At 41.8% G+C, this 25,584-nt stretch overlaps 2 protein-coding genes across 5 annotated transcripts in view; one reads left to right on the top strand and one right to left on the bottom strand.

The window, feature by feature from the left end:
- The window catches only part of LOC119626625 (uncharacterized), a 98,162-nt gene that overhangs the window by 60,461 nt on the left and 12,117 nt on the right, over positions 1–25,584 (bottom strand). For 2 of the 3 annotated variants that reach the window (XM_038005539.2, XM_073018977.1), the window contains one exon: positions 24,532–24,651. In XM_038005539.2, the coding sequence (XP_037861467.1) occupies positions 24,532–24,651 (120 nt within the window). Of the gene's footprint in view, positions 1–18,051; positions 19,018–24,531; positions 24,652–25,584 lie in introns of those variants that run through there. The other variant, XR_012093968.1, reaches the window with a different exon arrangement.
- Positions 8,665–24,933, top strand: TRIM6 (tripartite motif containing 6). Of its 2 annotated transcripts, none has more exons than XM_038005536.2 (8): positions 8,665–8,869; positions 15,567–16,056; positions 16,834–16,929; positions 17,638–17,868; positions 20,352–20,374; positions 22,118–22,218; positions 22,507–22,533; positions 22,749–24,933. In XM_038005536.2, the coding sequence occupies exons 1-8, from the start codon at positions 8,724–8,726 to the stop codon at positions 23,312–23,314; spliced, it is 1,680 nt and encodes a 559-aa protein (XP_037861464.2). In that variant the 5' UTR covers positions 8,665–8,723; the 3' UTR covers positions 23,315–24,933. The 2 variants fall into 2 exon arrangements, with proteins under 2 accessions (XP_037861464.2, XP_037861465.2); XM_038005537.2 differs by lacking the exon at positions 8,665–8,869 and adding an exon at positions 11,192–15,469.

Below are 25,584 nucleotides of genomic sequence, written 5' to 3'. Positions count from 1 at the left end.
AAAGGCTATCTTTTAATAATTCATATCTATATTTTATCTTTTTTTAATTATCTTTCTCCGTTTTTCTCTAGTTTTCTTGATCTGATTTTATGACTTGATATATAAATTATATTAATCATTTACAAAATAAAAAATATAGAAGAATACATGCAAAACATAGAAGCATATACCAAAAATACATTTTCCAATTTGCTTTTCAATAGATGAGTCAACAAGTAGTTTCAAGGAAAATTTTTAATTTTTGTGTTTGCCAGTCTCCATATTTATAAAATTAGTTTCATTATGTTTCTCTTTATTTCAAGATTAAGATTTTCTTCTATAGCTTCTTTTGTTATTATCGTTTCATTGCAAAATTAACACATTCTGTTAGTATAAAATAAAAAGTGAAAAACATAATTGCCTGATGCTATCTCCACAAAGGTAATCTGTACTTATTTAGAATCAAAAGAAGAATCTGTCATTTTTTTATGTAAGAAGCAGTTTCATGTAAGAGATACCATAAAAGGGCCTCATCTTATAGATTGAAGGTTGAGACCCTGAGTGAGAGATTAAATAAGGGAGATTCGACTTAGAGGGTGTAACTAAATTTACAGAAAAAAATATCTAGGGATTTGAGACATTTCTTTTCACTGAGTCCCTAACACTCTCCCAAGTCTCCGTCTGAATCTTCCCCTAACATCATCTAGAGAGTTATTAGCAGTCATCCTGAGAATGCTCAAATGAATGAAGGCACAGGGGAAGAAAAACCTTTTTTCTACCCTCCTAGGGTCTCCAGCCAGGTCCCTGAAAATTAGACTGACAAAAGACAGATTAATAAGAGAAAAACAAACACATTTATTAATATGTGCATTAATATGGGAGAAATCTATTGATAACTAACTCAAAGGGGTGGTTAGAACATTGGTTTACATAGCATCTTAACAAAAGAACAACAGATTTTTAAAAAGTGACCAAAAAAGTTTTAGGCTTCTAAGGGTAGCAAACTGTAGGAAAGTAAAAATGTGGTGGAAACTAATGGAGGATAAGGGCTAATTATTGAGGTTTGTATAGACTCTTCCTCAATGCCATATTGTCTCTGGTGATAGGTTGTTATTCTCTTTCTGGTAATAACAGAGAAGTATAAGTCAAGGGTAGGGGGTCACCGTCACAAGAGGAATTTGTGTTTAGCTTTTGGGCAGCTAGGAGGAGGGTAGAGAGATCATCCTGTGTCTGCTTTTTCTCAATTACCTTCAGCTTAAAAGAATTCTTTTTTTTTATTTAGTTTTTATTTCATAATCATAAACTTAACTCAAATCTGCAATCCAATTAGGCATGGGAAGGAACAAGGAAAACATGGAACTCAAAGGGAACTGCAGCGAGAGTGTAAAGATTCTAGGATACTGCGAGCAAATGGGGTGGAGGGGTGCTCTCCTGAGTTACAGAAGGAATGAATGATCTGGTGGTTAAGAGAAAACACAAGTCAAACTTATTCGAGTTGCCCACAGTCAGCAACAGTGATCTTCTTGCTGGTCTTGCCATTCCTGGACCCAAAGTGCTCCATGGCCTCCACAATATTCATGCCTTCTTTCACTTTGCCAAAGACCACATGTTTGCGTCCAACCACTCAGTCTTGGCAGTGCAGATGAAAAACTAGGAACTGTTTGTATTGGGTCCAGCATTTGCCATGGGCAAGATGCCAGGACCTGTATGCTTTAGGATGAAGTTCTCATCATCAAATTTCTCCCCATAGATGGACTTGCCACCAGTGCCATTATGGTGTGTGAAGTCACCACCCTGACACATAAACCCGGGAATAATTCTGTGAAAGCAGGAGCCCTTATAACCAAATCCTTTCTCTCCAGTGCTCAGAGCATGAAAATTTCCTGCTGTCTTTGGAACCTTGTCTGCAAATAGCTGGAAGGAGACGTGGCCCAAGGGCTCGCCGTCGTCGGCAATGTCAAAGAACACACGGTGGGGTTGACCATGGCTAATAGTACGGGGTTTTCCTCCATGGCAGCGTCTGCAAAGCGGGCAGCTTAAAAGCAGTGGTACGTTTTGGAGTAGCATATTCTAAACCTATCCCAGTTCATTTGGGCTGTTATAACAAAATATCAGAAACTAGATAACTTATAAACAACAGAAATTTACTTCTCATATCTGGAAGCTGGGGAGTACAAAACAAGGTGCCAGCAGATTCAGCATCTGGTAAAAGCCCACTTTCTGATTCATAGATGGTGCCTTCTAGCTGTGTCTTCACATGGAGAAAGGGACGAAAATGTTTCTCTTGGGCCTCTTTTATAAGGGCACGAATTCATTCATGAGGACTCTAGCCTCATGACCTAGCCACCTCCCAAAGTCTTCACCTCATAATACTATTGCAATGGTGATGAGGTTTAAACATATCAATTTTGGGGGGAAAGGGTGCAGCACAAACTTTTAGACCATAGTAGAATCCCTTCGACATCTTTACCATTTCATTTGGATGAATGTTTTAAAATATATAGATATATAGATATATAGATTTTTTTTATGGAGTTTTGCTCTTACTGCCCAGGCTGGAGTGCAATGGCGCCATCTTTGCTCACTGCAACCTCCGTCTCCTGGGTTCAAGCAATTCTTCTGCCTCAGCCTCCCAAGTAGCTGGGATTACAGGTGCCAGCCACCACTCCTGGTTCATTGTATTTTTAGTAGAGATGGGGTTTCACCATGTTGGCCACGCTGGTCTCGAACTCCTGAGTTCAGGTGATCCACCCCCACTCAGCTTCCCAAAGTGCTGAGATTACAGGCATGAGCCTCCATGACCAGCCAGTTGAAGTTTTTCAAAACTCACCGTCCTCAATCCCTTTATTATTTTAATTTTTAACCCCAAACAAGACCATATGAAGATATGAAGATCTTTTTGGTTTTTTTTTTTTTTTTTTTTTTTTTTTTTTTGAGTTTCCAGGTGTCACAACCTACATGGTCACCTTCTTTCTTTCTTTATACTAATTTTATTAATAAGAAATTTTTTAAAAAGCACTTGTTTACATGTGTATGTTCACATCAATTGTGATTAGAATTAACCAATCCTCGAGTGTATGTTCCATGTTAGCAAACTTTTGATAACTGCTTCTACCTGCCCACAGAATTTTTTTTTTTTTTTTTTTTTTTTTTTTGAGATGGAGTGTCGCTGTTGCCCAAGCTGGAGTGCAGTGGAGCGATCTCATCTCACTGCGATCTCCGCCTCCTGGGTTCTCCTGCCTCAGCCTCCCGTGTAGTTGGAATTACAGGCACATGTCACCATGCCTGGCTAATTTTTTTATATTTTTAGTAGAGATGGGGTTTCACCATGTTGGCCAGGCTGGTCTTGAACTGCTGACCTTAGATGATCTGCCCACCTTGGCCTCCCAAAGTGCTGGGATTACAGACGTGAGTCAGGGCACCTGGCCCCCTGCCACATATTTTTATCATACCCATCTCAGACAACTGAAGTTTTTCTTTTCCTCAAAAATCCAAGCTGAGAGGTTATAATAAATACAGTGGAGTATATTTGTTTATATTCTAAACTGGTCAAATAGTCACTGTAGATGGAATCTTAGAAGAAAAATTATGAAAGATTTTAAAATAAAAAAATGCTTACTCATCTGGTGTACTCTTCTGAGTTTTCTTAGCTTTTTATTGTCTTAGAGCTTAATACAATTTATTTGTAAATTATATTGAGCTGAAAATCATGTAAGTGATTTTGCCCATAGAAATGCAAATTAATTGTCTCAAATAGACATGTATATGATGATTCTATTGTGGATGTTGACTTGTTTTCCTCTCTTTGTAAATTCATTGCAAGTCTTTCTGATAGCCTATGTTTATGTGTGTTTTTAAATTCTTTGGGTTGGTTACACCATCTTGCTGATTCTCTCCTTAATTAACTAAATAAATCTTCGACATGTGTTCATTTTATATGCCTATAAACTCTCATTTTTTTAAAAAAAGTCTTTTAACAGAAATCAGGCTAAAATAAAAAAGACAAATTAGTGGACTATAGGAATGGTCTACTTGCATCTGTACAAGATAGTGACAGTAAAGATAGAGAGAAATAAATCAAATGGACAAAACTTCTTCAAAAGGATAAATTAAAAGGGCAAAAATTGAATGTTGGGATGAGGAAGAGGAAAGAATGTAGGAGTTCATTGTTTCTGAGGAACTAAAAAGGCGAGTTGTACCATTCATCAAGATAAGTAATAAAGGAGAATAAACAAATTGGTGGGCAAATAAACACTAATACTATATACTGTTACTGAGCAATCAATGGGCTTGCCTCTTGATATACAAGCCAATACCATGGCACCTTTTGAGAAAAGCAAAGCTTTATTGCAAGTAGACTGGCAAGGAGACAGAAGAAATGATTAATGAGGTATGATCTGATTGGATCTTGCAATGAGGTGATGCTGGGAGGCATCATCTGATTGGATCCTGCCTTGGGGTGTTGCAAGGGCTTGATCTGATTAAATCCTGAACTCTGCCACGTGATGTCCCTTCTTAATTCAGTCCCTACTCCTAAGTCTGAGCACTTGAGTTCCACCTGTGGTTGCATGCTTGGTTTATCTGGGCATGTTCAGGCTATGTGACCTTTAGCCCAGGGGGCTATGGCAATTGAAAAACAGCTCACAACTTTGACACATAAAAGTTGAACCAGATTAGTCCACTGAGGTTACAACATCTTGTTTTTGTTCTACCTGTGAGTTATTCACATGGACTCTGAAGCCCAAAAGAGGTCTGATCTGTAGTTAATGTTAGGACTTTGTCAGCTAGCAAAAGTGGATGGGATTATCTAGGGAGGGGATTTAGAGAAGATGAGATAATAGTTAACAAACAAACAAAAAGCTATATTTAAGTGACTAGTTTGATTTTCTTCAAATTGACTAGAATGTGAATATACGCATAGCAAAATTCATGTTTTATTCATCGGTATCACTCCAGAGCCCGGCCAAATGCTTGGTACTTCATTATAGTTAATAATGCTACCTTTCACTGATTGACGATCTATTGTGTTTCAGGAACTGTCCTAAGTACTCCACATATATTTGCATATTTAGTCTTCACAATAACTCTATGCAGTAGGTATTTTACAGATAGGGAAACTGAGGCCCAAGAGAGGTTAAGTAACTTGCCCCAAATCATACAGATGGTAAGTAAATGAGCTAGGATTTGAATCTTGGCAAAACTGGTTCCAGAGTCTATCATCTTAAATACCATCTTAAATACTGTGCTATGTGACATATATAGTTTAATATGTGTCTGCTGAAAAGAAAGAACAAAATAAATTTTTAAAAAGAAGGAAGGAAGAAAGAAAATATAAAATATCAAAGGAAAGATGGGGCCAGGCATGGTGGCTCACACCTGTAATCCCAGCACTTTGGGAGACTGAGGTGGGCAGATTGCTTGAGTCCAGAAGTTTGAGACCAGCCTGGGCAACATAGTGAAATCCTGTCTCTACAAAATACACAAAAATTTACCTGGCATGGTGGTGTGTGCTGTTAGTCTCAACTACTTGACAAGCTGAAGTGGGAGGATCACTTGAGCCCGAGAGTTTGTGGCTGAAGTGAGCTGAGATCATGCTACTATATGCCAGCCTGGGCAACAGAGTGAGACTGTCTCAGAAAAAAAAAAAAAAAAAAAAAAAAAAAGAGGAAAGAAAAAGCATACATTAATTGGGTCCACGTTTGATGATCAGAAGCATCTGAAAAAAAAAATTGGTGGCTTGTTTCTACTACATCCCTAAGTCTCTAGAACAAGAAATGTTTCTCACTGAAATTTGTTTTTATTTGGTTTTACTGAAGTTCTTCCTCTAATCAGATATTAACAATTATCTTTCAGAAAATCCAGTTAGATCTATCCTGAATTCTCAAGCATAAACTACCCCGAGTCTTAATCTCGGCCTTGCAGTATCTACTTTTTCCTTTTCTTTTGTTCCCATCAGTTCCCAGCTGGTAGTAATGAGTTAAGGAGGGTTTTCCATAAGAGGGGCAGAAACATTTCTGACCACAAGAATCATCTAACACTGCTTTCAAACAAGTTGTACTGAAAAAATATACTAGAGATTTTGTCACAGGAAGTCTGTCTCCTGTGAATATATAAGAGATTTCCTCAAAGAAAATATATTCGAGTATATTAGAGATTTACTCACAGAAAATCTGTCTCCTGAGTTTGTATTTTTTGTCACTATTTGGCTGTGAGAATGTTCTGTGACCCTTGTCATGGTCTTTTTTGCTTTTCCTGAAACCTCTTTCCTATCAAATGTTGATATCCACTTATTGCTATTAAGAAATCTTGACACCTTAACCTGTGCACTAAACAATATTCCTGGCATATACTGAATATTTAACATATTGAGTATTGTTATAATAACAGGCTGGATCCGTTAATGCCACCCTGAGTCTAGAACTGCAGCAGTGGGTCTTGAGTCTAGAATTGCAAGTACTCTGAGTATTCAGGAACTTGGGGCTGCCAGCAAATCTGTGCCCTCATTACTTTCAAACCTGTCCTACTGGATGCATCATATCACCCCACCAAGCCTCTGAATCCACATACTTGGTTCCCTTTTAACACTAACAGTAATACTAATACTAGTAATACTAATACTAGTAATACTAATAACACTAATACCCACTGTATTGGGTATACCACTTGTTTTTTCAATCTATTTAACACTTGTTGAACAGTTGGGTTGATTCCATTTTTTAATATGAGTAAAACTACTATGAACTTTTGTGTACAAATCTTTGCATGGATATGTTTTCATTTTTCTTGAGTAGATTCCTACGAGTGGATTTGATGGATCATATGGTAAATTTATATCTAACTTTTTGAGACCCCTTGAATTATTGCCAAGTACCTTCATTTCTTCTCAACCATCGGAATGCCCAATCTCCCTGTTCAAGATGAGAAATTAGTTACAGAGAAAATAAAAACTGCCTTGGTTAGCAAACAAAAAGGAAAAACTCTGCACACTGAGAAATAGTCTTTCATTCTGTTTTTTGTTTTCTTTTTTGTTTTGAGACTGGTTATCACTGTGTCACCCAGGCTGGAGTGCAGTAGCAGGATCATGGCTCACGGCAGCCTCGACCTTCCAGGTTCAAGTGATCCTCTCCCACCTCTCAGCCTCCCAAGTAGCTGGGACTACAGGCACGTACCACCATGCCTGGCAATTGTCTTTTTTTTTAGACAGAGTTTTACTACGTTGCCCAGGTTGGCCTCAAAATCCTGGATTCAAGCTATCCTTCTACCTCGGCCTCCCAAAATGCTGGGATTACAAGCGAGCCACCACGCCCAGCCAACATCCTTTTTGTTAACTGAGCCTACTAGCCCCAGAAATGTAGCCCTATGCTGACAAGACTATGGAGCCTATAAGTTACTTCCATTTATATCGTCTCTTAGAAAATGGCCTGAGAAGAGACTCTGGGTTGGGCTTCTCCATCCCTTTTCCAATACTTCTAACCCTCTGGGTGTCAATCATACCATTTTGTATTCCAAGGGACTTAAATGTGGGCTGGGCCAGTGGCAGGGTGGTGTCCATACTGGGCAGTTTGGGTGGGGCCAGGAGAATTTCAGAACATAAGCAGGCTTTGACCTGAAGCGTCATCCATGGGCAATATGGAGGCAGCCACACCTAAAACCGTTGTGAAGAAAGCTACACAAAGGATGATCTGAAATGTCCTTTGTATGGCTTCTTAAGCCTGCGGACATGAGGTACTCACTGAAATAGTGACACATGTCCGCATTTATGAGATTCTAATGACCTTTCATTCGCCTAGGGACTGTTGAGAGAAATCTCTTGATACTTAACCCAGCTCTCTCCCTATTGCCCAATCCTCCATCCAGACTTTTATCTGGATACCCCAGTCCCTTCTTTCTCTATACCTCCCTCCCCAGTCCACCTTCTAAGGCAAGGTGACACTCATCCAATCAGTCTCCTTAGGGAGGAACTTTGACATTCTTTTTCTTCTTAGAGTTTCTGTGCTATTGAAACCCTGTAGTTAGAGTTCTGAGGCTCTATAAGCTTTACATGTATTCATAAGACCTAAATAAAAACAAAGATTGTTTTCTAGCTATATAAGTCAAAATTACAGATACACACACACAGCTTTATACATACATACCTGTAATTTTAAATTGATGAATTTTAATGATCGTTTGGCAAAACATGCCGTTATGTAAAGGGGCTTTTACTCACTCGTATAACTTTGTTTCTATTTAGACATTTACATTAATATGTTTATATGGAGTACAGGTGTATTATCAGTGTAATTAAACTCTGATATGATATTGGAAAGCTACAGTACACTGCAGACAATTTACAAGGGTCATCTCTGGCCTGGTGTTCTCAAAAGCCTCCGGATTTGCCATTCATCAGGTAAGCTGAACAGCTTTGCGTTGCTACCTTCAAAACCTTTTTTTTTTTTTTTTTTGAGACAGAGTCTCGCTCTGTTACCAGGCTGGAGTGCAACCTCCGCCTCCCGGGTTCAAGCGATTCTCCTGCCTCAGCCTCCCGAGTATCTAGGACTACAGGCGCGCCCAGCTAATTTTTGTATTTTTAGCAGAGACGGGGTTTCACTATGTTGGCCAGGCTGGTCTCAATCTCTTGACCTCGTGATCCGCCCGCCCCGGCCTCCCAGGGTGCTGGGATTACAGGGGTGAGCCACCGCGACCGGCCTCAAAAACTATCTCGATCTCCCTTACCACCTGAGGGGTTGCTGGTGACCACACCCATGGAATCTGCTGGATCTCCTGCGGTGCTGGACAATTTGACCCTCCTCCTCCCCTGGTCCCGCCCCTTCCCCCCAGAGTCTTTTGGCTTGGGTGGAGGACGCGGCTGCTGCAAGTCCTCGGCTCTGATCCAGGCCACAGATTCCAGGTTAGTGAGCAAGTTCATTTTCTGGCCAGCTACCGCTGTCCCCACTTGTCTGGAGAGTTTGACCCGCCCTGCAGGTCGGGTTGGGGGTTCACGGGTGAAAGAAGAATGAGGGAGACTTCTGCATTTTCGAGTTGACTCAAGTTTGGGAAGGGAGCACAGAAGAGGCACCTTTGCAGCTGGGAATAGGCCGTGTAAAGCGTAGTGAGAGTTAAACTTCGATTCTAGAAGCTAAAATATGTAGGGGAGGCATCTCTGGAAACTTTGCATTAGGGAATCACTGCAAACGATTTGTCAGGCGTGGATTCAGAGTCAGCATCCCTTCCCCCCTTCCCCCCATCCCCTCCCCCCATCTCCAGTCTGGCCGCTCCAGGAAGTGAGCACCATTTATCCTCCACCCCAGGCGGCCCGACTCCTCCCAGACGGAGTTGGGAGTTGAGCAAAGTCCTGACCTGTAGGTCTGTCCGTTCAACGGCCAAAGGCTGGCGGAGGAGGAAGCCCCTGCCTTTCTCGGAACGGAGCAGAGTCATGCGTGGTTGAGTTAAGATAAAAGAGGAGTGAGCGCCCTCTGTTCCTTAAAATTAGTTTAAGGCGCCTTGCATTGCTCTGAAGAGCTTTGACCACCTGATACTGCTTACATCTGGAAATTACTTGGCTTCTCATTCCCCAGATGTGCGGGTCAGAGAGGGATGTCTACCGTTTTGTTAACTGGCTCTTCTTGTACTTCTGGCAGAGGTGACAGGGCAGTGAAAGAGATAAGGTCCTTTCCCTTTCGGAACTCATCATATCTTTATTTCTTTTTCTTCCTCACCGCAAATGACCCCACTGAGGTTAGAGACATTTTATTTAATCAATCAGTCAATAGAGACAGAAATGTGTGGTTCGGAGCCAGACTGCATGTGTTCAAATCCTGACTGACAGACACTGGCTGTGTGCCCGAAGACTGTTGACTTCTTTGAGCTTTAGTTTATTCCATCTATAAGATGGATGGAGTAATATGTATATCCTATTCTGTTCTGGTGAGGATTAAGCGAGACAGATTTAAACACGTAGGAGGCTGTCTGACATAATGTCAAAATTATGGTCATTATTACTGGCAAACTCCATGCCTAGCTTTAAAAAAATGCACAATCAAAACAATTTTTAAATTATAGGTTTCTGAAATGCAGGGGGTAGAAATTCTTTTGAAGTGCAAATTAAGTTTTTTGTTTTGAAACTGATTATGTTCCAATTCAAATATTTATTGAGTCCTGTTAGATAATCAATTCCAGATAATAGGTTAAATATAACCCTATACAAAGATAAAAAAAAAAAAATGTTATTCCTAAAGTGCAAGAACTCATGCCCAATTCTCTTATAAATGCAATTGCCACCTATTTTATTCCACTTTCACTAAGGCTCCCAGCTGGTGGACATGCCTGCTCTGTCATTCCTAACTCTGAACCCTCAGCCTACACCAGCCCCAGTATCCCCTGCTGAGTCACTGATTTTTATTCTGAAAGCCATTTTGATATCGATGCGAGCTTCCATTCTAAAAGATGCTTCATATCTAAATAGCAGGCCATTCTCTGTCCCCTTCCCTCTTCTAGCTGTTTTGCTCCCTAAATTGTATCCTCCTGGGAAAGAAGGTCTTTTATCTAAGGCAGTGCTTCTGAAGCCTTAATGGGCATAAGAATCACCTAGAGAACTTTAATTAAAGTGCAGATTCTGAATCATTCCAAGAAAGACTGAGATTCTGCATAAAGAACTCCAAGTGGTTGCAGCGTTGCTAGTTAGCAGACCTTTTTCAGGCATCTGGTTCTGATTTAATTGGTCCCACCTGGTTGTGAATTTGGGCCCTTTCTTCTGCTAATTTGATCCACTGGGCTCTGGGACTGCAGGCTCTCCTCGTCTGCACTCCTCACAGTCAGAATGCCTTCTCTCAGCCCATCCACTCTGCTCTGGAGACTTGGCCTCAGTTGGAAACTGGCAGCCTGCCATATCTCCCTTGGGCTGCACTCAGCTGCAGTGGGCAGTAAGGGCTTGCTGGTGTTTGGGCAAGGGTCACTCAAACCTATGCTAACTGTATGCTTCCCTCCTTCACAATTTCTTTCCCAAGCCTCAGCTTCGACAAGAGAGCTCAACTCTTACATCTTTTTTCTGCTCAAGAATTTTTCTGTCTAAAGCAGAGTATTAGATGAATATCTAAAGTAGCATATTAGATACGAAAAAAAGACATTTATATGTTTTTATGAAATAGAAATAGAATGAAGCGACATATGTAATGTTACTTATTCAAGTAGCCTCATTAAAAATAAGCAGGTGAAATTAATTTTAATATATTTTATTTAACCCAATACATGCAAAATACAATTAGGACATGTGATCAGTATAAAAAAATTAATAAACTACTTTAATTTTTTTAAACTAAATCTTCAAAACCCAATGTGTGTTTTGTACCTAAAACACCCCTTTTCTGAGTAACCACACTTCAAATCCTGAATAGCCATATGTGGCTACATGTTTGACAGCACAGTTCCATTGTGCTTAGAAGATCAGAAATCAAGCCTTTAATTTTTCTTGTTTTTTTGTTTCTGTCACGTTTATTGAGTTATAATTTCTATCTAGTAAGTTACAAATTTTAAGCATACAATTCTGTGAATTTTCACAGTTGCAGTCAGTTGTGTAACCACCACCGTGATCATGATATGTAAAGGGCATTTCCATCACCCTTCAAATTTCCTATGCCCTTTGCAGTTCATCCTTTTCTCCCTCTCCTGGGCCCTGGCTTCCACGGATGTGCTTTCAAATACTATAGCTTTCTCTTTTCTAGGATTTCATATAAATAGCATCATACAATAACTTAAATTTGATGTTTGGGTTCTTTCACTTTGCATGCTTTTGAGATTTATCTTGTTGTGTGTATTAATATAACAGTTTAATTGTTTGGTAATATGCCATTGTATGGATACACCACAGTTTGTTCATTTACCAGCTAGTGATGTCATGAATTCTTTCAGTTTGGGACTACTACTACATTGCATTTATGAGGCAGCAATTCTCCTTCAAGAGAACTGGCTACGCTAAGTACAGTTTTGCCTGAAATGAAATTGTGCATGTGTTTGTTGGGGAAGATGGATTGGAATTGGACTTTCAATTAAAATATAATACCAACACAATTATTTTTTAACAGTGACAGTTTCATAAGATAGCGCATTTATTTCTATACTCTAGTGCCAACATCAAGGCCAACTATAAGCTCAGCAGTAAGTTATAATCTATTATAAAGTTCACTGATCATTTCCTGTCTTAGTTGCAATGCTAAGGTCTGGGGCACCTGGAAGATAAAGTGAGACTGGGCCTCTGCCCTCATAATGCTAATTTATCAAAGGAAATAGAGCCTTATAGTGCAGTGTGCTAAGTGAGATGATCTAGGTATGGTAGCAGATATTAACAAAGGAAATAATAGTGCAGTTCCCACAGGTGTGATTAATTTGGTTAAACAGACTCTCAGATAATAGGTAAGTACATCTGTAATACCAATTAATACTACCAGTTAGATGTACAGGGTTCATTAATTTGTTGATAATTATATTTTGCACCCTTTATGGAGATGAGGAATATAAAGGAGTAATGAGAACTCCAGCTCTGTAGCCTGCGTATCTGCATTCAAAACCGGCCCCACCACTTAAAGGATCTACTAAATATCAGTTTATACAACTACGAAATGAGATTTAAGGGACATTTGTAATGTAATGTTGTTATATGGAATTATTGAGTTATTACATACAAAATAATTAAGTTCTTGCTCAGTACCTGGTGGGCTTTCTGTAAATATTTGCTGTGAACATTGCTGCTACTAAGCATGTCAAAGCTGAAGACCCAGGCCAGTACTTGCAGGAGCACCACAGAACACTAGAGGGCAGCACCAAGGACCTGTTTTCAGCTCACTAGATTCCCCCAGCAGGGCCGGTAGGAGGCTTATGCTTATGTCCCATGACTTTTTCTAGCCCTTATCTGAGACACTTTCTCAGGCCCTTTCTTCTAGGAGGAGTGTTGTTATTGGGAGGCATTTTGATATACTTTTAAAATCTACCAGGTCCTCAAGATGGGGGTAAATTGGTACAATTTACAGGGCCTTGTGTTTTCTACTTTTGCTGGGAAACCAGCCAAAGACAAGTTAGAGAATTCCACCTGCTCTCTACCCACTGTGGCCTGTTCAGAACACCGAGGTCGCGCCTGGGACCAGGGCCAGAGCTTCAAATAGGCAGTGTTAGCTGGCTCTTCTTTGGTGGCACAAACACAACTCCAGGTAGGCAAGCAGAGCAAAAATGGCCCCCAATGAAAATAACTCAATGCTGGAAACAGGTTTTAAAATTTTCTGAAGAGTATTCTTAGTGTGATTTTAAATAATGGTAATGTAATTTATCAACAACTCTTTCAAGAGAAATGAATAAAAGTAGTATTTCTCAATGAAGATATAAGGCCTCAACTGCCTTACCAGCCACCTCTCCTTACATATGGGCCCCCTTAGGATCCTGCCGAAGTTTAAGACAGGCCCTGGCAAAATCCCATCATCAAATAGGATCTCTCCCATTTTCATACTTCGAAAGCATTTGGTCAGTGCCTGACTTTTATAGCCTTCACCACTGACTATCTTTGGTCACAGTTATGAGTTTGAGGACAAAGCTTTGAACTAGGACCCTGGAAAGGTTAGGTTATGCCAATGCTACAACTTACAAGATGCATGATTTTGGAAAGTCACTTAATGTCTCTCCTTATTGAAGAATCGAGAATACTCTTAGTTATGCAGGGTTGTCCCATGAGGTATAAAGAAAGCAGGAGAATATGATTTCTAAATCACAAGTGGTTACAGAATCATGAGTTGTAAAAATTTTACCTCCCCAAGCTGGGTGCAGTGGCTCATGCCTATAATCCCAGCACTTTGGGAGGCCGAGGCAGGAAGATCACTTGATGTCAGGAGTTCGATACCAGCCTGGCCAACATGGTGAAACCCCATCTCTACTAAAAATACAAAAATTAGCTGGCCATGGTGGTGCTCGCCTGTAATCACAGCTACTCAGGAGGCTGAGGCACGAGAATCGCTTAAACTTGGGAGGCAGAGGTTGCAGTGAGCGGAGATAGTGCCACTGCACTCCAGCCTGGGTGATAGAGCAAGACTCAGTTTCAATAACAGCAAAACATTACCTCCCCTTATTGTGGCCATTGCTGTTTCTTTGTTTTTTTCTGAGAAGGGTAGCATGTTGAGGGGGAGAGGGTTCTACGTGGGGCAGGGCTGTTAAGAAGTGGAAGTGTTTGCACAGTCTTGGAGATCAAATACCAAAGAGTGCGGCAAGGGTGAAGGCAAAGAGGTGAAAGAGCTCACGAGAAAGGTCACAGATAGTCACTGTGGAGGATGAGAGGGTTCTAACCTTTCATTCGTCAAAAGTTGAGGACCTATATGTCAGGCTCTGTGCTAGCTGCCAAGGATACAACCATGAACAAAAACAGTCTCTGATCTCATGGAGCTTACATTTCACTGTGAGGATTCAGACAAGTAAAGATCTATATTAGGTGGTGTAAGAAGTAAAATAGACCGGGCGCAGTGGCTCACCTCTGTAATCCCAGCACTTTGGGAGGCCACGGTGGGCGGATCACAAGGTCAGGAGATTGAGACCATCCTGGCTAACACAGTGAAACCCCGTCTCTACTAAAAAAGTACAAAAAAAATTAGCCAGGCGTGGTGGTGGGCACCTGTAGTCCCAGCTACTGGGGAGGCTGAGGCAGGAGAATGGCGTGATCTCGGAAGGCAGAGCTTGCAGTGAGTCGAGATTGCGCCACTGCACTCCAGCCTGGGCTACAGAGTGAGACTCCATCTCAAAAAAAAAAAAAGAAGTAAAATAAATGAGGTAAATATGTGGAGAGTGATTGTATGGTGGCTGTGCTCTAAATAGACTAGTCAGAGCAAACCCTTCCGATAAGGCAATAGGTAGGAAGCTAGTAAGTCATGCAGATAGCAGATTAGAGGGTCATCCTTACATCACGAACAACAAATGCAAAAATCCTGAGGCAACAGTGTGTTTTGGGTGCTTTTAACATTGAGGATATGTTTTGGGTGAGAAAAGATCACACAGTCCAGGTGTGGTGGCTCATGCCTGTAATCCCAGCACTTTGAGAGGCCAAGGAGGAGCATCACTTAAGGTCAGGAGTTGAAGACCACCCTGGCTAACATGGTGAAACTCCGTCTCTATTAAAAATACAAAAACTAGCCAGGTGTTGTGGCACGTGCCTGTAATCCCAGCTACTTGGGAGGCTGAGGCAGGAGAATTGCTTGAACCCGGGAGGCGGAGGTTGCAGTGAGCTGAGATCGTACCACTGCATTCCAGCCTGGGTGACAGAGTGAGTCTCCATCTCAAAAAAAAAAAAAAAAAAAAAAAAAGAAAAGATCACACAGACAGTGACTCACACAGGCCCCTCCTTTCCAGGGCCTCAATTTGTCACTCAGTTCAATAGGAGAAAGAGGAAATCATAACCACTGTTCTAATATGGGAAGAAATCGGGCCTTGTATGAGCCAGAATAAAGAACGTATTCGATATTAGAATGAGAAGCCCTTGTTACCCCAGGTGTCTGACCTCTTTATCCAGGACTGCGCAGTCAGTATTCCTTTATTCTCCCTCCTTTCTTACCCTGACCCTTTTTTTGTTTTGCTCATCTACCTAGGATTCTACAAGCAGGAAACATCTTCGAAATCAGGGCTAGGCAGGCAGAAGCCAGGAGAGTAGCTACAATGACCTCACCAGTACTGGTGGACATACGAGAAGAGGTGACCTGCCCTATCTGCCTGGAGCTCCTAACAGAACCCCTGAGCATAGACTGTGGCCACAGCTTCTGCCAAGCCTGCATCACACCGAATAGCAGGGAATCAATGATTGGTCAAGAAGGGGAAAGAAGCTGCCCTGTGTGCCAGACCAGCTACCAGCCAGGGAACCTGCGGCCTAATCGGCATCTGGCCAACATCGTGAGGCGGCTCAGAGAGGTGGTGTTGGGCCCTGGGAAGCAGCTGAAAGCAGTTCTTTGTGCAGACCATGGAGAAAAACTGCAGCTCTTCTGTCAGGAGGATGGGAAGGTCATTTGCTGGCTTTGTGAGCGGTCTCAGGAGCACCGTGGTCACCACACGTTCCTCGTGGAGGAGGTTGCCCAGGAGTACCAGGTGAGACCCCAGGAAGGGGAGACAGAGAAACAGGGTCTTTGGTAGGTTTTAACGTTTTATCATGCTCTGATCTAATCTCTTTGTAGTCTTTCCATTTACCTAGAGAATGAACCTGGAAACTGCCTCCCTGATTAAGAATAGAGACTTTATCTCTTACTTGCTATTCCAGATTGAGTAGATAGAGCTGCTGGGGGGAAAAGGGGTACTTGATTGATTGAGTGTGAAGATATGTTGGCAGTGAAGGTAAAGGAACTTATTTACTCACGTATTTATTTTGAGAAGGCATCTCTCTCTGTCACCCAGGCTGGAGTGCAGTGGCGCGATCTCAGCTCACTGCAACCTCTGCCTCCTGGGTTCAAGCAATTCTCGTGCCTAGCCTCCCAAGTAGCTGGGACTACAGGTGTGCACCACCATGCCCAGCTAATTGTGTGTGTGTGTGTATAGTGGAGATGGGGTTTTGCCATGTTGCCCAGGCTGATCTCAAACTCTTGAGTTCAGGCAATCCTCCCGCCTTAGCCTCCCAAAGTGCTGGGATTACAGGCATGAGCCACAGGTGCTTTGTGGTCAGGCACCTTCACAAGGAGGATGGAGAACCAGCCTATTCTTGTTGGTTTTCATCCCATGTATATGAAATAGTTGTTGGCCCTCTCAAGTTTTCATCCTAGGTTAGGACAGGCTCCTTTTGAGGTTAGCAGAATCTCTGTCCCATTCATTCCATGTCTGTGTACTGACTCAACTGAAGGCTTGATCCTGCATGATCTGATTTGTTTCTTCCAGGAAAAGTTTCAGGAGTCTCTAAAGAAGCTGAAGAATGAGGAGCAGGAAGCTGAGAAGCTAACAGCTTTTATCAGAGAGAAGAAGACATGCTGGAAGGCAAGGGGGACTTTTTCTGAGGATGTCCTGGGGCAGGAATCATGGCAGGTCACAGGAGCTGAGGGCAAAGGAGTCCTTGTCCTGTCTGTCCTCTGATGCCATGACTAGAAGAGCTTCCCTTTGCCTGGTCCTCCACTGTATTCCTTCCAAACAGGGGGAGGAGAGGGGAGCTAAATAGCAAACATATCAAAACTGAACCTAGGAGACAATCACATAGCAGAGGAACCATGGCCAGGGGTTCCCCCAATTCATAATTCTGGATCTTGCTCTACAGTTTCAGTCTCTTTAGCTTTTCCGTTGCATTCAGAGTACAAGTGCAAGGGAAGATGCAGGTAAGGCTTACGAAGAAGCCCAGATCTGAGACAGACAGTCACGGGCCAGTAATTTCTACCTCAGTACTCAAAATTGGAAGAGGAGGCTGATGCAGAGGTGAGGGAGGCTTCCTGGAATCTAAATGTCACCCAGGAATCACAGTTGATGTCTAGATGGCCTAGATAAAGCAGCCCGAGGCCAGTGGTCTGGGCAGAGCTGAAGGGAGAAAAGAAGGAAAGAAAAGGCTACAAAGGCTTCCTCCTGCAGCATTTACCCTCCCTCTCCTTGGGAGGCCTGGCCCAGGAAAGCAGTCCTGAGCCCAATTCCCCAGCTTCTAACAGAGGAGAACCTCAGTGTGACAGAATAGCAGCCTCTTTTTCTTCCCTGTTCCTGAAGAATCAGATGGAGCCCGAGAGACACAGGATCCAGGCAGAGTTTAATCAGCTGCGAAACATCCTAGACAGAGTGGAGCAGCGGGAGCTGAAAAAGCTGGAAGAGGAAGAGAAGAAGGGGCTACAAATTATAGAAGAGGCTGAGAATGATCTGGTCCACCAGAGCCAGTCACTGCGAGAGCTCATCTTGGATCTGGAGCGTCGATGTCAGGGGTCAACAATGGAGCTGCTGCAGGTAAGGCTTGTGAAGGAGCTCAGATCTAAGAGTCAAGGAAAAGAGAAACTAACTTTCCTTCCTTTCTGGAACATCAGACTACCATCATTGCGGGGACAAGAAAAAGCATTCCTTTGGTGCTATAGTGCCTATCCGCTATTAAACTGTTTAGAGATACGGAGTAAAGCATAAGATAATTCAGAGTCCAAATGCAAGGGAAAACCCCATTTTATTTATAAAGGTTGTCTGAAAGTTTATTTGATGCTGTGGAGAAGATCTGTTGTATCCACTGATGTTGTTCTTTCTGTTCTTTCTCAGTCTTGGCACTATTTACATTTCTGACTGGATAATTCTTTGCTGCATGGGATTCTCCTGTACCTTGTAGGATGTTTAGCAGCGTCTCTGGCCTCTGCTCACTAGATGACAGCAGCACCACCCCAGATGGGACAACCCCAGATTTCTTCAGACATTGCCACGATAGCCCCAGGGTGAATACAGTGCTCTCCCAATTGAGAACCACTGTTCATTAGGCACCTCTTGTCTCTGATGCTGTGTTGGGAATTTGCCAAGTGCTTCTTACCCAGCTTAGTCACAGGCACACTTATGCCAAGCTAAATTCTTAGAGATGATGTATTACCAGCCCTTCTTTGTTTTCACTCTCTTCTCTAGAGCAGAATCATTTAACATACTCTAGTAATAGATATTTGAACTGGTTTTGGGGGTCTGGGCTCTGGTCTGTATGTGTGTAGGTCAAAGATTACAAGGTATCAAGCCTAGAAAGATTTGATGGAGGGACTTGAACTGAGGTTGAAATTTTAGCAGCTGTTTTCTGCATAGAATGAATAGCGTGGCTGTGAATTTGAGGCATGATGTGCCTTATGATATTCTGTAACCTTTAGAGTATAAGATAGTCTTTATGTTTTGTTTGCCTTCGTGCTTTCCTCTTGTTCTTTCTTTCTTGGTGGAATAATTGTTTATTTACATATTCTTGGGTCTTAGTATGAGAGCCATGGGTAGCTACTTTCTGCCTAGTACAGCTTTTTCTCATTCACTGCTTCTTGCTTTGCATCTTCATTTTATTCTTCTTGCCATTTTGTCCTCATCATTGATATTGTTACCCTGATACTTTCTCCTTCACTCTTTTGTTCTGGCTCCTCACCACTCCTCAAACTGTAAATATTTTTAAATGTAAATGAATCATCAATTCATATTGCTAGTTTAGATACTTCCACATTCATTAGTATGACTTCCCAATGGACATTTAAACTTGAGTCTTTTCTAACAATAAATTTTCTAGAATTTTCCCATCACAGACATTCTTCTTTCTCTTTTCCATATCTGTGTGAATTGTTGCCCATTAAGATTTTATAGCCAAGATAAAAGCTTCAAAATATACACATAAAGCCAACATAAGAGAATTAGCCACGAAATAGCACATCGATTTGATCATTTCAGTTCCTCAGTACAGCCACAATGTAAGATTGATACAATCCTGGATATGTACTGCAAATTGACACACACAGCACCTGTACAACGTTGTGTGTTCAAGCCAGTTTGAGTTGTGTCTCTATGAAATGCCACCATAAACAGTCCTAATACAGAGAAAATAGTTAATCTTGTGTTATATGGACCAAACTTCAGGGTCATTGAGATGTATGGAGCAGAAGATAAAGAGACCAAATAGAAGGAAATAGGCCAATTCCATGGAAATGAGACTGGCAGTGGCAGTGATAAAGGTGAACAACCCATGGCTAAATGAAATTAAGTATGTGAGGTGGACTGACTTGGGCAAAGATAGGAGGCCAGGGTGAATGTATGGTAATTATTACCTATTTGCTTAAATTTGGTGACTAGGTGGTTGCTAGTATGATTCAGTAGGATGGAAGGGAGACAAGAGTAGCAGAAATAAGTTTTCTTTTAAACATCTTGTATTTGAGGTACCTGTGACTCATTTGCTGGTGTATATATTAATCAAAATCGTAAGGAAAGTGGGCTGAGCAGAAGTACAGATTTGAGAATCATCAACGTGTGTGTATTAAAATGAAGGAAATGGATGAAGTCAGCAAAGGTAGGGTAGAGGGTTACAGAAGGTGAAGTTTGAGAAGCAACCATATTTAAAGCCCATGAGCCTGTATCTTCAGCAACCAGAACAGAATGTAAGCTACTCAAGGATGGAGATTATGACTTCATCATCTGAGGTTCTGTAGGCCAGGCACAATGCCTGACAAATAATACATGCTATACATACATAACATTACACACGCATAAGCACACACACGATGTCGTAAAAATCGAGACACTGATGAGTCAGTTGAGTTATTTTTTGAGGTCTTCACATGGGTTCTTAGGGACAGTCTGGCCTGAGTTTTTCTCTCTGCTCTGTGGCTCCATGTTAGGATGGTCTTTATGTGTGTCATGTCATGGGGTAGTGGACATGGAAGGAGAAATGTGGATAAGGGCATGACCTGTTACTCCTTGACTTAACCTGTCTTTTTCCTTCCTAGGATGTGAGTGATGTCACAGAAAGGTATGTGTAGGAGAACATGAGGTAGCTCCCCTGGATTGACAGATGATTCCTTTACCCATGAACAGTGGGAAAGGGAAGAAGAATCAGAGTGGGGAAGATTCAAGACTATAGTCTTGAATTGAGCATCACATGAGAGTTTTGGCATCCCCAGCTAAAGGGGATGAACTGGCTTCTCTGGTAGGAAAATGTGGGCGATGGGAGGTCACTAGTTGGGGACAGTACTGTTATTTAGAATAAAGAATTGCAGTATCGCACCATTGTACTCCAGCCTGGGAGACAAAGGGAGACAGACTCCGCCTCAAAAAAAAAAAAAAAAAAAAAGAATAAAGAGTTGCAGTATCAGTGACTCCCCGAGTACCCTGTTAAGTGTACTTTTCCATAAACCTCTGTGCCTGCTTTCATCCCTGATTCTTAAGTTTATAGTTACCTCAAAATACACAGGAATTTTCTTTGCCCATAAAGTTGCTTTTTTTTTTTTTTTTTGAGACAGAGTCACACTCTGTCGCCCAGGCTGGAGTGCGGCGGTGTGATCTCGGCTCACTGCAATTTCCTGCCCGTGAATTTTATCAGTGACATTCCTATCTGCATTATTTCTCAAGGTCTAAGAATTTGCTCTTGGGACTTTTTCTTTCTCACAGGCCTTGCTCCCTAGTAGATTTTCTTTTGTCTCAATTCCAGTAAAAACATAAACCCGAGCTCTTGAGGATAATAATTGAGCCCGGGAATCAAACATGTTCTCTATTGCATACTCCAGAGTCTTATCAACAAGGTGACATCTCAAGCTGCTTGCACACTTGGTACCTTCATGCTCCTCACAGACACATAAAATATGAAGCCTGTTGTCCCTTCTGAAATCTGTACTCTCCATTTGGAGGTGAGGATATCTGTTCTCCAGCTGGCGGCATAACAGTCCCAGAGACAGCAAATCTTAAAATGCTGTGTTGAAGGTTTTCTGAGAAATCCTAGGGCCTAAGCCCACAGACTCTTCTGAAGAAACCCCTTCACTTGATACTCTCCAAGCCCCAGCAGCAGGCCCCTGGTGTTCTGTCTTCAACCCAGACATCTTCAGCCCCTCTGATTTTAAATATTTTATATCTTTTTTTAGAGGTAGCAAAAGATTTCCAAGCCATTATTTTACTGAATTGCATAACATCTCTAGGACATAGAAAAAGGAAAATTATAGTATTTTCTAAAAATAACAACAGAAAAACAAAATGAGACTTTTAAGAAGTTAAATCTTGGCCAGGTACAGTGACTCACACCTGTAATCCCAGCACTTTGGGAGGCCGAGGAGGGCAGATCACGAGGTCAGGAGATCGAAACTATCCTGGCTAACATGGTGAAACCCTATCTCTACTAAAAATACAAGAAAATTAGCCAGGTGTGGTGGCATGTGCCTGTAGTCCCAGCTACTCGGAAGGCTGAGGCAGGAGAATTGCTTGAACCTGGAAGGTGGAGGTTGCAGTGAGCCGAGATCACGCCACTGCACTCCAGCCTGGGCGACAGAGCAAGACTCCATCTCAAAGAAAAAGTTAAATCTTACACAAGTTTATGTAGATGGTGAGATGATAGTTTCTAGTCTAGGTCTTCTGGCTCCAGTGTCAGGGCTGTTTGTAAAATGATGCTAAGTTTCTTCAGAAAGGAGGATTGGAGTTCATCAGTAGGCTTGGGAGGTAAGGGAGACGGGTGGCAGAGGAACCCATAGTCAGCAGTGTGGGAACTCAGAAGTCCTGTCCTTTCTAGGAGTGAGTTCTGGACCCTGAGGAAGCCAGAAGCTCTCCCTACAAAGCTGAGAAGTATGTTTCGAGCCCCAGATCTGAAAAGGATGCTGCGAGTGTTTAGAGGTAAGGAGATTCAGGGGAAAGAGTTTGGATGTGCAATTACTTCGTGGGAAGAAATAAACAGGATCGAGGATATAGTTGGTATTTGAGCATAGTAGCAAAGAGGGAGGTCCCAGAGGGAGGGACATAGTGTGCTGAAGAAGATGCAGTTTGTATTTAAGGGGAGATGAGATGGCCAGGTGACATCCTCACAGGATTCCTCACCATGCCCCTCAATCTGGTAAGGAGAGAGATACCAGACATGAGACAACTGGTCCTATTCAACATTATTGACTCTTTTCATCATTACAGAGCTGACAGATGTCCAAAGCTACTGGGGTAAGTAGAAGCCATGGCCTCTTTGGGCTGGCACATTCTGATCTCCTTTCACATGTGCTCCCCAGACATAGCCACACAGGTCCTAGGTGTTGATGCCTCCCCCATCCCCGCCATATAGTTCCAGTTCTTCCAACCACTTCCTGTGTTTCCTCTTCTCAGCATAATGAGACCCATGTCCCTATTCTCATCTGCTGATGTTGTGCCTTTTCCTACAGTGGACGTGACCCTGAATCCACACACAGCTAATTTAAATCTTGTCCTGGCTAAAAACCGGAGACAGGTGAGGTTTGTGGGAGCTAAAGTATCTGGACCTTCCTGTCTGGAAAAGCATTATGACTGTAGTGTCCTGGGCTCCCAGCACTTCTCCTCTGGAAAGCATTACTGGGAGGTAGATGTGGCCAAGAAGACTGCCTGGATCCTGGGGGTATGCAGCAATTCAGTGGGACCTACATTCTCTTTCAACCATTATGCTCAAAATCACAATGCTTACTCCAGGTATCAGCCTCAGAGAGGATACTGGGTGATTGGGTTACAGCATAACCATGAATACAGGGCCTATGAGGATTCTTCCCCTTCTCTGCTCCTCTCCATGACAGTGCCCCCTCGCCGTGTTGGGGTTTTCTTAGATTATGAGGCTGGCACTGTTTCCTTTTATAATGTCACAAACCATGGCTTCCCCATCTACACTTTCTCTAAATATTACTTCCCCACTACTCTTTGTCCATATTTTAATCCTTGCAACTGTGTAATTCCTATGACCCTGCGTCGTCCAAGCTCTTGAATAGTCTTCTGTTCCCACCCACTTCTGATAAGTACCCTGAGGCTTATCAGCATGTGATTCTCCCTTCTGATCTTCTGTTTTTCTGTGTTCTCAATTCTTTTGTCATTTTTTTGGTTTTTGGATTTGTTTGAGATGGAATCTCGCTCTGTTGCCCAGGCTGGAGTGCAGTGGCGCAATCTCAGCTCACTGCAATGTCTGCCTCCTGGGTTCAAGCGAACCTCCTGCCTCAGCATCCCAAGTAGCTGGGATTATAGGCTCCCACCACCATGCCCAACTAATTTTTGTATTTTTGTAGAGATAGGGTTTCACCGTGTTGGCCAGGCTGATCTCGAACTCCTGACCACAAGTGATCCACCCACCTCGATCTCCCAAAGTGCTGGATTATGGATGTGAGCCATCGCACCCAGCCAATTCTTTCGTTTTACTCAGTACTAGGATGCACCCAGTGGTGAAAGTAGGCATCTTTGTCTGATGACAGGTCTTGACGTGGATAGGGGGCGCTTTCATTATTTTGCCGTTAAGCATAGTATTTGATGCAGGTTTTTTTTTTTTTTTTTGGTTGATGCAGGGGATCAAATTTAGGAAGTTCTGATCTGTTAATTTGCTACAAGTTTTTGTATAAAATGAAAAATCGTATTCTACCTATGTCTTTTCTGTAAATTATTGAGATAATTGTGTGTAATTTTTATTCTGTTAATGTGGCTTAGTACATTGATTTACTTCAATTTGTTATATTGGCCACAAATTGCTGAAATACACTGTTATTATTTGTTGTATGCAATACTGGATTTATTTTGATAATGTATTGTTTAGATTTTGTTTTCATCTATGTTAATGAAACAAATTGGCCTGTATTTTTACATTCTTGTAATATCTTTGCCAGGTTCTATAAAATGCAATAATAACCAAATAAATTACTGTGTTTTTGTGTAAGTATGTATAGGATTGGACTCTAAAGCCAAACCATTATAATGATAATTTGGGTAGCTTCAAACTCAAATTGAAGAGAGTCTTCGCTACAATCTTCACTACAACCTTAGGCCTTCCTCTCTACATTTAAGAATAGCAATAGAACAATAAAAACTATATATATCTTTCAGATAAATTGAAGTAAAAACAAAAGGATAGTGGAGAGAGAAAAACAATCCAATACATATTTTTCTCTCACAATAGAAAGAAAATTCAAAGAGAAAATATGAATAATATAAAGCACTTACAGGAAGAGGATGATTTCTTCCAGCTTTTCCACACTCTCTTTTCCTTAGCACAGGAACAAACAGCTGGTGAGTGAGCTGCTAGGACTTTGGTAGAGAGGTGCAATATGTTTTTTGAACCAGCTATAAAAGAAATTATGAGGTACATGTGAGGGTAGAAACAAGTATCAAGGAGAAGAATGGCACTGGCTGTCCCATGTGGTATCTAGGAGCCACCAATGTCTATTGAGGACTTCACACATGACTAGTCTGAATTGAGATGTGCTCAAAGTATAAAATATATACCAGATTTCAAATACTTACTTCAAAAACTAATGTAAAATATCTCACTAATAACTTTTCCTTTGTGTATTGCAATGATAATATGTTGGCTCTATTGGATTAAATAAAATATGTTATTCATTGTACCTGTTCCATTTTACTTTTTTAATGTGATACTAGAAACCTTAAAATTGTATTTCTATTGGACAACTCTGGAGCAGATCCTATAATGAAATTTCTGTCCCTAAGTGAGCCCTAGTGTAAAAGCCTGTGGACTCAGGATACAGAGGAGGTTTCAAGGCACATATGTTTATCTCTACAAGAACCTGCTGCCCTGAGGCATTTTTATAGAAGGTAATGCCAGAGAAAAGAAGATCTCAACATATCTAGAAGTGTAGAAATTTGGAAGATCATAGGAAGGGCTCATGGCCAGAGAATGATTCTGCCGGCTCTGGTCCCTGCCGTTAGTCCTCAGTCTGTTGGGCGCTTGAAGCTCCTTCGTGGTTTGAGGAAATACTGATTTGTTAGCAAGGCTCAGCTTGGGTGTCTGTGGTGAGATAAAGTAGTGCGGGTAATAGTAAAAGCCCAGTACTGGTTTGTTCTAAGGCACGGTTTTATAATAATTAGGAGATAACGTCTGTGGAAGCCCAGAGACTGGATGCAAATTCCTCATCCTGCTCTGCATTTCAACTGGAAGAGATATAAAAGGAGACAGAGCCGGCTGACTGGGGCCCATGGGGCTGGTGGAAGTTCAGGACAGAGAAAGATCTGCTGGAGTACTTATCCCCTTCCCAC

This window comes from Chlorocebus sabaeus, chromosome 1 (genome assembly GCF_047675955.1).
Source record: "Chlorocebus sabaeus isolate Y175 chromosome 1, mChlSab1.0.hap1, whole genome shotgun sequence".
NCBI classification, from domain to species: domain Eukaryota; kingdom Metazoa; phylum Chordata; class Mammalia; order Primates; family Cercopithecidae; genus Chlorocebus; species Chlorocebus sabaeus.
This window is presented reverse-complemented; position numbering and strand designations above follow the sequence as displayed.

What these genes read in the sequence shown, in the direction of transcription:
- TRIM6 (XM_038005536.2), top strand. Translation starts at nt 8,724, where the DNA reads ATGGAATCTGCTGGATCTCCTGCGGTGCTGGACAATTTGACCCTCCTC. An exon ending in ATCCAGGCCACAGATTCCAG is followed by an intron (nt 8,870 to 15,566) that starts GTTAGTGAGCAA and finishes TCATCTACCTAG; the next exon opens with GATTCTACAAGCAGGAAACA. An exon ending in GATGCTGCGAGTGTTTAGAG is followed by an intron (nt 22,219 to 22,506) that starts GTAAGGAGATTC and finishes TCATCATTACAG; the next exon opens with AGCTGACAGATGTCCAAAGC.